The sequence below is a fragment of the Chaetura pelagica genome, unplaced genomic scaffold (assembly GCF_000747805.2).
Source record: "Chaetura pelagica isolate M959 unplaced genomic scaffold, ChaPel_1.0 scaffold463, whole genome shotgun sequence".
Taxonomy (NCBI): domain Eukaryota; kingdom Metazoa; phylum Chordata; class Aves; order Apodiformes; family Apodidae; genus Chaetura; species Chaetura pelagica.
In genome coordinates, this window is record NW_009952816.1 from 693,816 (window position 1) to 704,474 (window position 10,659).

General features: G+C 48.1%; 1 protein-coding gene across 1 annotated transcript in view; it reads left to right on the forward strand.

Annotated features, from left to right (window-relative positions):
• Positions 1-5,209, forward strand: part of ELL (elongation factor RNA polymerase II) — a 27,949-nt gene extending 22,740 nt beyond the window's left edge. The window contains exons 9-12 of the mRNA XM_009995072.1: positions 1,122-1,188; positions 3,109-3,280; positions 4,171-4,215; positions 5,105-5,209. Of these exons, the coding sequence (XP_009993374.1) occupies positions 1,122-1,188; positions 3,109-3,280; positions 4,171-4,215; positions 5,105-5,209 (389 nt within the window). The remainder of the gene's footprint in view (positions 1-1,121; positions 1,189-3,108; positions 3,281-4,170; positions 4,216-5,104) is intronic.
• Positions 5,210-10,659: the final 5,450 nt, after the last annotated feature.

Here is a 10,659-nt window from a genome sequence, read left to right on the forward strand (position 1 = left end):
AGCAGGAATTGACACTGGGATGTTCCCAGTGCCACTGGGTTTTCTGCTGTTCCTCCATGGTGCTCAGGAAAGCCTTTCCATGGAAATTCAGATAAAAACCTGTTTTTAAAAAAGATGGTATAATGAGGTTATTGCTTTGACATCCCTGTGTTTATTCCTTGGGCATTTTTTGCTCCCTGCAGCTCATCTGGGGTAAGAGCTGTAAAGAAGTGAGAAGGGGAGGGCTGGGCAAGGCTTGGGGCTCACCTGAGCACCTGGGGAATTGTGCAACCCAGGTGCTGCTTGCTCTGAGTAGTGCCTTGGAAAGAAGAAACACCTTTGCAAAGAGGTTGAGTTCAATCTTTTGCAGCCTTCTCCTCCTGCCTCTTTATTTTTGCTGCCTTCTGAGGGGTGCAGTCGACTTTCTGATCAGGGCTTTCACAGTGTAGGAGAAATAGCCCTTTTCAAACCTGTATCCAACTGCTTTCTTCCTCTGGATCAGTTACACAGGGTTTGGTTGAGATCTAGGACAGTGTCTGGTTCAGGCTCACATTCAGAATCCTGTTCCTCCCAAGGTCTTTGGTCCCTTCCTTTCAGCTCGTGCACATTCACAGCTGAGCTTTGCTTGATTCAGCTTCACAGAGCACTTGGATTTCTCTGCAGGACTGAGAGGGGGGAAAAAGCTGCACACCTTGAAAACCTCTCTGCCTTACCCTGCAGGAGTCTGGAGCATTAACAATAGGAATTGGAACCTGGATATTAACAGTAGGAACCTCTAGAGTGTAGAGGAGAATGTCCACCTTGCTCAGCTCTCTGCTCATCTGGACTCATACATTTGTTTTGCAGCTCAGTGGTGATATCAGTGTTATCCTTCTCTGCAGGCAGTGTTTATAAACCAATTAAATGAAAGGTTTTGGCTGCTCAGGGCATTGGCTCATGTTGATACTGCTTTGCTGACAGAATATTAGAGGAGCCTTGGAAGTTTCACCCACCTTTTTGTGGATCTTTTGTCAGTTCAAAGCAAAATGAATCCTTTAGAATTCAATACACTTTCTATTGCAGATCAGGTTTTGAATTTGAAGTGTAATTGCATAGAGCTTTAAAGTTGAAGGATGTCTATAAACAAGCTTTTATTTTTTCAGGTGTAAATGGAACATGCAATAATTCTAGTGTACCAACATCAACTTCAGAAATGCCAGATTATTTATTGTAAGTATATTTATCAGTTGCTTCATCACTTAGGGATCATGTTTCAAGCTAAAAAAACACAATGTCATGGGGATTTTTGTTGGTTTTATTGTTACTTGATAGAACTTTGTAAGGTGGGTCTTCACCTCCTCCTGGAGCTCAAGGTTATGTCCCTATAAACCAGTCCATGAAATATTTCAGGAGAAGTTGCATACCTTGGAGGGGTTTTGAAGGGATTAAACATCTCCATGTTACAGTTGGAAACTGAGAGGAAATGATCTGTTCTAATGTTAAGGGAGACAGGGCAAGGAAGGATTTTGAGAGGTTAGCAAATTCTTCCCCTCTTCAGAGCCAAGATCATCGACATAAACCAGTGAAATATTCTTCATGGGGAGGTTATAACCCATGGGTTAGGATGTGAGCTGCTTCACCTCTTGACTTTTTAATCAGATCCCCTTGAGGTTAATTAAACAATATACTCATCTGCTGAAGCACAGAAATGCCTGTGCATGAAGGCAAAATTCTGCATCCAGCCAAAAATCTGCATCAAGCCCAACCTGTTAGAAACAAAGCCCTGAGAGAGCCAGAAAGTGTCACTGCGGGTGATGTTCCCCATGCACCACTTTGGGGTTTTAATGCCATCAGATCTGGTTTGGCTGTGCTGGAATCACTCAGAGGGAAGAGGAGGAGGAGAAGGCATCCACTCTTGGCTCTGCAGGAGCAGTCCCTGGAGTTGGCTGGAGGACACTTGGGGTTCTTGCATGGTTACAAAACTGTGGTTTGCTGGGCTGTACAAACCGCTCCCAGTTGGCATTGCTGACACCATTCAGAAGAAGGCAGATGGCTGGAGGATTTTTTCTTACAACAGACATACTGATCCCTCCTGTAGAGGGATCTTCCAGCTCCTTGGTCCATCTCCAAAGAAATCCTGGGCCATTTATGATCTCCTGTAAGGTTGCTTGTCTCACCTTTTGCTACTATGAGGTTTTTTGATGGCCAGCTCTTTAAATTACAAGAGCTGTCCCTGCTGTTTGAAGAGGCATGTGTTTCATCCTGGTGGGGACAACTTCCCCATCTCAAAGTAGTGTGTCCTGAGTAGGTGGTTATTTATACCAACCCCTAGCAAGGACTGGGTTCTTGAAGGCTGGAGAGCATTTATGTTAATGAGTGAAAGCTTCCCCTTAATTTGGTACCTTAGTTAGCTTAAACGTGGTCACGCACTGAGCTGGCACAGCTGCAGGCAGCACAAGGTGGCAAATTAAAGAGTCATCACCCTGGAAAAGATGAGTGTCACCATCAGAGAGGACTGACTGCTGGGCTTCCTGCAAAATGTGGGGTTTAATGGCTTTTTGTGGAGCTGCAGAACTTGGAAAGGGCCCTCAAAGGTGCCTCTGTTCAACAGGAGCTCTGGGGCGCTCAGTTCCCGTGGGGTGTCTTTGGAAGGTGGTGGAAACATAGTTGGTCTATTCAACATGGTTTCTTCTTGTGCTCTTGCCACATAATTGTGCTGTGAGCATTTTGCAACGATAGCTGAATGCTTTTTGTGTTCCTTTCAAGAGCCTTAACACTGGAAGCATTTTATTCCTGCTGTTCCAAGGTCTGGCACAGATGCAGAACTCCATGTTCTGCGGGACAGCAGGAGTTAGAAAAACTCTAGCAGTGCTATCTGAATGTCCTCCTACACCCCCAGCTGCTCCCAGGCTTTGCTGTACCTGCATATTCCAGCCTATCTGGCAGAGATAGGAAATTCTGGGAGCAAACAGTGTCTTGTTGAAGTCAAGGCAACAATCCTGTCGGGTACCTCAGTAAAACAAATTGGAAGAGACCGTCTTTGTTTTCAAGTGCAGCCACCTGGTCGGCTTATCACCCTGCACTTGGCGTGGCAGTGTTGGCCCTGTCTGGGGAGACTTAACTAAAGCAATTAACTTCTTCTCCCTGCAGAAAATATGCAGCCATTTCCTCCTCAGAGCAGCGCCAGAGTTACAAGAACGACTTCAACGCCGAGTACAGCGAGTACAGGGACCTGCACGCCCGGATAGAGCGGATAACGCGGCGCTTCACGCAGCTGGACGCCAAGCTGAAGCAGCTCCTGCAGGGCTCTGAAGAATATAAGGTAGAAACAGCAGACACATCCTCTGAAAAGCTCATTCTGCAAGTAGCAACCAGCTCCTGCTACTCCTTGGTGTAGCTGCTCTGTCCACGGGGCTGTTGGGAGTGGGTTGGTGGCTCCAACGGGCTGCGCTGAGCCCAGGAGTGGGTGCAGAACGTGCACACGGCTGGCAGCTTGGGAGACTGGGCTTAAAACAGCTCTGTGCTCTTTCCTTTTCAAGCTGGAGCACACATCATGGGACTTGTTGACAAGGAAAGGCCTCAGTGAGACAATTGGCTGCTTTAGCCAAAAGCTGCTGGAAGCTATTAGTGTATCCCAGCCAGAAAACTCATCTTCACACATATGGGAGTGTATCTGGGCTGGAAGGGGAGTGAGGACGGGGTCATTGCTCCTCTGCAATCTTTGATCTTCATCATGTAGGATCATTCAGTTTGTCAGACTGATTTTAAAAGCACTTGAACTACTCAATATCTTGAGAAAGTCTCAATGAGTCCAATAAACAAGATTTTCACAGAGTACCTATTGTGCTAAGCACTGTTTCCTCCCTCAAACATCCTGCCCCTCTCTTTGAGAAATTGGGTGATTTCTCACTGGAATTATTTTTACATCTTGGGGAAAAATCAGTCTGAGCTGGGGAGGAAATGTCAATTATCCTGGCAGCCCAAGTGCCTGTTGCAGGTAGTTCTCATGGCTGGGGAAAGGGACCTGGATCCTTCCCAGTGCTTCTGGTCTCAGCACCAGTGGCAGTAGCCATCAGATCTCATGAGGGAGCAGGTTTTTGGTCAGTATTGGGAGGAAATGTGTACTTTGAGCCATCAGTCAATACTTGCTTACTGCAGTAAGTTGCAGGACTATTGAGTCTTGAAAATAATAAGCTCTCTTTTCCTTTCTAGACCATCCATGATCAAATTTTACAGGAGTATCGGAAAATTAAAAAGGTAAGTAAAAATAGTTGGCTACAAAAAAGGCTTTTGGGTGGTGCCCCTGGTGGAACTGAAAGAGATGGGTACTTGCCAAGTGTAAAACCCAGTCCCTGAAGTTTCATAGCAGATCTTTGTTCAGCTCCAGCTTCTCCGGAAAGTGATCAGAAAGGGTTTTGGAGGGAGCTGTGCCTGCCCCTTGGATCCTGGGCAGTGTTCAGCTGTGCTAGTGCCCTGCTAGCACAAAAACTCAATGGTAAATGAGTGTGTTTATCCTGCCAGGGAAGGAAGAGTTTGTGTTTCAGATACACAAGCTGAAGGGGAACAGGTCTGGGGGGCTGCTGGTGTGTGGGGTGGCCTTTGGGGGCAGGATCTAATGTGAATCACCCCCGGGGCTTCTGGGGGTGTGAGCAAGCAGAATGCTTCACATCTCTTAAGTGTGTTGACTGGAGGGATTTGCGATTGAGGTGGAGTTGGAGCAACCTGGGCTGGTGGGAGGTGTCCCTGCCCATGCAGGGGGGTTGGGACGAGATGATGTTTAAGGTCCTTTCCAAACCAAACTGGTCTATGACTCAAAGCAGGTTCAGGGGCTGATCCTGCACCAGCAGGTGCTGCTGGAAAAGCTGCTCCATGTGCTGGGACAGAAGATTTATAAAGTCCCCTCCAACTCAAACCATTCTATGATTATATGAAAACCTTCATTCCTTGGGTCACATTTACAGTTCTGTAGCCTCATCTGGGTGGTGGGAAGTATCCCTGCCCATTCAGGGGGTTTGGAGCTAGATGACCTCTAAGGTCCCTTCCAACCCAACCCATTCCATGATTCTGTGATCTGAGTTCAGTGTAGTTGTCACCACGTGGTGAAAAAACTCTTTTCCATCCCTTCATTTTCCTTTTTCCTTTGCAGACTAACCCCAATTACAGCCAAGAGAAGAACCGCTGCGAATACCTCCACAACAAACTGGCTCATATCAAAAAACTGATAGCAGAGTATGACCAGCAGCAGTTTTAGCTGGCACCAACCTGGACTGGGTAGGGCAAAAAAAAAAAAAAGGCAAACACAACAAAAGAAAGAGTCACCTGGACGTTATGTTCCCTTTTCTACAACTTAGATCCCTTTCAGAGATGAGCGTTAATTCCTCGTGGTTGAAGAACTTTGGGGATTTGCTGAAGCTGAGCTGGGTTGGAAGCCCTTGTGCCCAGCATGGTCCTCTTGGGTTTTAGCCTCTCTGATTGTTGGAATGTAACAAATTAAGAGAAAAACAAAAACAAAAAAAAAAAGAGGAAAAAAAAAAGAAAAAGAACAAAACAAAAAAAAGGAGACAAATAATCTGCTTATTTTGAAGGCAGCGTTTGACACTTAAGGGAAAACTGACCTAAAGTGAACGAAGCTCCCAAAGGTTTAAGAATCAGTAGTTTTCATGGATTAAAGTTTGGCATGAAGTGTAATTACCCCCTGGCCCAGGTTGTCTGGGTTTCCAAATTGTCCTTCCCAATGGTGAGGAACTGGAATGCTGCTGGGTTATCTCCTCCTCTGGCACCTGCGACTGTTGATGTGCAAACCTGTCTGCTCTCCATGGCACCCCATAAATACACCACGTTCCCAGAGCTCTCCTTGTCTGCTCCTGCTTTGTCAGCTCCAGTGTGTGCTCTCTCCAGGTGGTTGGGGCAGTAGGAGGGGGATCATGTTCTAAAAAAACAGAATTTCCTTTTCTTTAACCTGCTTTTTGCATTTGGAAGCAGCCACGTTGGTCAAGAATTGCTCCATATTTTGCAGTGGCCTCTCCAGCACCATTAACCAATGCTGGGAAGATTGAGACCTGTCTTTTGACTTTTAGAATTTTATACCAAGGCAGCCAATTTTATGAATTGCTAACAAGACTAAGGTCTATTTTTGTATTTAAACAAAAAGGCAAAAAAAAAAAAGAGTATCTCTTTTCTAAACCTGTGCCTCCCTTTTCCTTTTAGGCCAAGAACCTTCCCTGGTGTTTCAGGTGTTTCAGAACCTTCCCTGTCTATAAACTGCAGTATTACTGAACCTGATGAGTTAATTACCCTGCAAAGTTATTTTATTACCTGTGCTGACCCAAAATAGGGGAGAGGGGGGTGAAGGGGGGGTGGGTGATGCTTCCTTCTCCTCCTGTTTCTTTGTGTTACTTCCCAAAGAAGCAACAAAATCGTTCTCGGAGCGTGAGAGGAGCGAGGCAGCTTTTTCCCATGGGGGTCATTTCCACCCTTGTGCTTTATCTCGCCAGCTTTTGGTGCAGCCTCTTTCTTCTGCATTTGTTTTGTTTGGGTTTTTTTATTTTTTGGACTTGAAGGGAACTTTTTTTTGTTGTTGCTGTTGTTGTTGAGTATGGCCAGGGTGTGAGAAACAGGCCAGAAAGCACAAAGGTGTCCCTTTAACTCTGCTGTTTCTTTCTCTCCCCTCTCCCCTTTTGGATCCTGCCAGCCTAGGGGGGGGGGGGTTGACTTCTTCCTGCTTCCATTTATCCCAAAGGATCATTTTCCTGTGGAGTCTCCTTCCCTTGGAGGTTGCACTGAAGAGTCTTTCACCCTTTCCAGGAGCAGAATGGCAGGGAAACAGTTCTTACACAACAAGTTGGTTTTTTTTCTTCCAACCACTCCCCCACCCCCCTCAAAAAAAAAAAGAAAGGGTCCATCTGCTGTATTAAACCAAGAAAATCATCATAATTACTAATTAATAATACTAATTCCACTCTGGCTAGATGGGCTTTGCTGCATCGTCCAGCCAGGGCCACAGCTTTGCTTTGTCACTTGCAGTGCTCTGAGTTCCTCTCCCTGCCACCTTCCCTGCAGACATCCAGGACTTTGTCACCCTGTTGTCACCCCCTTGTCACCCCCTTGTCACCCCGTCCCCCAGGGCTGAAGGGCTGTGGTGGAGCTGGGGCCATGGGGCACCCCAAATGCCACTGGAAATCCACATTTTTCTGCTGGGCTGGAGCCCAAACCTGGTGAGAAGCGGAGCAGGGAGAGATGTGATGATGTCCCAGGAGTGTGGTGCTCCCTGGGGTGAGGACCCTGGAGAGCCTGGCTGGGGAGGCCCCACCAGCAGCCCAGGGCTTGGGGAATGCTTCAGTCCCATCTCTTCTCCCAGTGAAGATGATGGGCTGGGGAGCCATGTCTCCTGTGGGGGGTGTCACTGCCTGCCTCCCGTTCCCTGCTCCTCAGGGAAAGCTGGAGAGCACACCAGAGTTCAAGGTGAGGAGCTTTGTCCAGAAAACATTGTCCTCCTGCTGGGTGGGGTCTTGTGCCTGGTCTGTGTCCAGGTTCCTGAAGTAGTGGCTGGTGGCCACATCCAAGCTCAAGCCCCTGATTCCAACAGACCTCCCAGAGCTGGGGAGGTGCAGCAGGGATGTGGGAGAGGGTCCTACTGCCTGGAGGAACCAGGACACGGTGCTTTCCCAGACCTGCTGTGGGATCTGTCACTGCAAAACACCCTCAGTGCCACCAAGTTGCTGTTCCTGGTGGCAAGGCTGAACTTCCCAGCACTGAGCCATGGGGCTTGGTGGGACTTCACCTCCAACCACGGTGCCTGAGGAGCCTGAAACTCAGATGGCAGAAAAAGCAGCAGCTACAAACCCAGGATGAGTAAACTCTTCCATGGAAACACTTCTCCTGATCCTTAATATTTTGACTGGGCTTTTTTTTGTTGTTGTTGTTGCTTTGGCAGTTACGGTATTGCTATAAGATATTTTTGCAAACAGAGTTGTATACAAAGATGTATTGTGTACATTTACATGTATATTCTGGAACTTCTAAAATTTGAATATAAAAAGAAAACCCTGAAAATATTTAATTAATGAATATCCAAACTGTGAGACCCAATTAGCATTCAACAACTTCCTGCTTCACTTTTTCTTTTGGACTGTGTTAAAAGAATTGTAGTCGAATCTGCCTTGTTTTGTTGTTTGTTTTTTTCTGTTTTTGTTTTGTTTCGTTGTCGTTTGTTGGGTTTTTTGTTTTGTTTTTTTCTTTTTAGAAATTCTGAAGCTTAGGCAAAAATTTGTGCTTTTTGGGTTGATAGAAACCAGTTCTAGGTGATTAAGTATGATCTTAACTTATTGATACTGTGTTTTACTTTGTAATATTGTACTGTGGATAAAACTATATTGAGCCATGGAGTTTTGGAGTTTACAAAAGAGCTTTTCACTTTGCCAAAATGTTACAATTTCAAGGCAGCATAGTCTTCAGCTTTCCTAATCTTTTCTTAAGAGCTAGTGTCTTTTTTTGTACACTAAAAACAAAAAAAAAAGCTGAATGCTGATTTTGCAACATATAATAAATTCACTGTATTGGAAAAAACAAGCAAACAATAAGGTTGTCTATTTCTTTTCAGTGCTTCTCACTGCATGAAAACTCCAAAAGGGAAAGGTGATAAATGGCTGCCATGGATCTGGAGAGCAGGAAACTTAAAGGAACAGAGTCAGTTGAGGGAGTTAAATATCAGAGCAGTGGGTAAGAAACAGAGAAGGAAAAGGTGCTGGTGTGGGCCATCAATTTTCTGTCTCTTTGCCCAGGAATGTGGCTGTGGAGCAACTTTTCTGGTGCTCTGGTGGGATCAGCCTCTCCATGTGGTGGGAGGAGCTGGGTGTCTTCCCACTCCTGGTTGTTTGGGGGTTTTTTTGGAAAATTGCTTTCCAAGAGGCACCAGTGGGTGGTGTGGATGTGGAGGTTGGCTCTAGAGGGGAGTCCCATGAGTGTGGCAGCAGGAGGGCTTGGAGGTGGTGGCACCACCACCTGAGGTCCTTCTGCTTCCCTTGGGATCAGTGATGCTGGACTCCCACGGTGATGGTGGCTCATCCCAACAGGTTTGGGGCTGCTGAGAAGGGTCCAGACCTGGTTCAAGTCCCTTTTCTTCCCAGTGAGCCAGGCTGGCTTTGATGTCTGAGCTGGCAGGTGTGGGGGGTGAGTCACATCCGTGGGGATCTGGAGCAGGGCCTGGGGATGAGCCTGGCTGAGCTGCTGGAGCTCCCACCTCCACCCGTGGGGCTGAATCATCAGCCTGAAGCTCAGGATGCAAATAGCATCTCAGTTGTGTGGAGACTCTGTCCTTTTCTCCTGCTCTCACCACGGCTGGTTGCTCTGGTCCTGACTGCAGCATCCCTGGGGCTGCTGCCCAGCGAGGCTGGAGCAGCCACGTTAAAATAGAAGCCAAAACCACTCCAGTAACTGCTCTGTACCATCCTGGGCACTTAAACAGCTTCTGTTTTCCTTCAGTGGTCACTGTGCTGCCTGCTTGGGGTTCTCCTGCTCTCCCAGAGGGTCACAGTCCCAGGTTCAATGGTTTTCAGTCCAAAAGGTCTTGTTTGATCACCTGTGGAAAGGACGAGTCCGTATTCAAGCTGGACCTCACCTCAGCTCTGGGCTCTGATCTACCTCCAAAACGGGGAGAAAGAGGAAATAATCCAGCAACTGAGTGTCTTCCCAATGCCTTGGCTTTCTGTTTGAAAGGTGAGGGGGAACGGGGAGGGCTCTGCTCAATCCTGGCTCACCAGCCTTGACCTTGGAGCTGGTACAACCGCAGGAGCACCTGCAGGGACGTGATGCTCCGGGGGCTGGTGAGGGTTCAATGGCAGCAGGAAGTGCTGGGTGAGCTGGTGCTCTCACATACCCCAAAATCCCCACTTTTTCACTTACAGATGTCACCCCTGAGTCAAGTTACACCCCCCAGGCCTCCTTTTTACCACCTTTAACTCTTCACCCCCGGGGCGTTGATGTGTGTAAAGGCTGGGGAGGTGCAGGGGATGCTCCCGCAGGAAGGGTCCCCATCCCCTCCCATCCCAGCTTTCCTGGGGAATTCCTCTCCATCGCTGGCAGCTCCAGCTCTGGCCGGGGTCATGCACTGAGCTCATTAACTGGGAGCTGCCCCAGTGGAAATTTACTGGCTGCATCCCATGTGCCAGAGCCAGCCCTGCTCCTGCCGCTGCCTCCTTATCTGCACCCAGCCAGGAGCTGGGGACCTCAGCCTGGGGACAAGGAGCAGCATCTATTTTGGGCTGTGTCCATGTGTCCCTCCTGCCTGGGAAGCCAAGCTCACCATGTGGGTCGAGGAGGAGCCCCTGGGCTCTGATAATTCAGGTCACGCCTGGGAAAAGTGTCACTTTGGCACCATCAGGGGCACAATGGGCCCTTCAATGAGGATCAGGCACGTGTGGGAAGGCAGAGATGACCCCGCAGTGCCCCCCCCTCAGCTCCCAGCCCTGAGACACTACAAAAGCAGCCCGGGATTTTCCTGTGCACCTTCTGCGGGTGGTTGGGTTACGGGAGGAAGCTCATTAGAATAATTTGTCCTTGACACGGGCCGATGGTGCTGGTCCCTCGTGCTGCTGCAACCCCCACACACCCCCTCCCCCAGCATTCCCCCTCCCAGATTGTCCCTTTCCCAGCCTGGGTCTGTCCTTGGGCACGTTGGCACCGGGGGGGGGGGGTTGGGGGGGG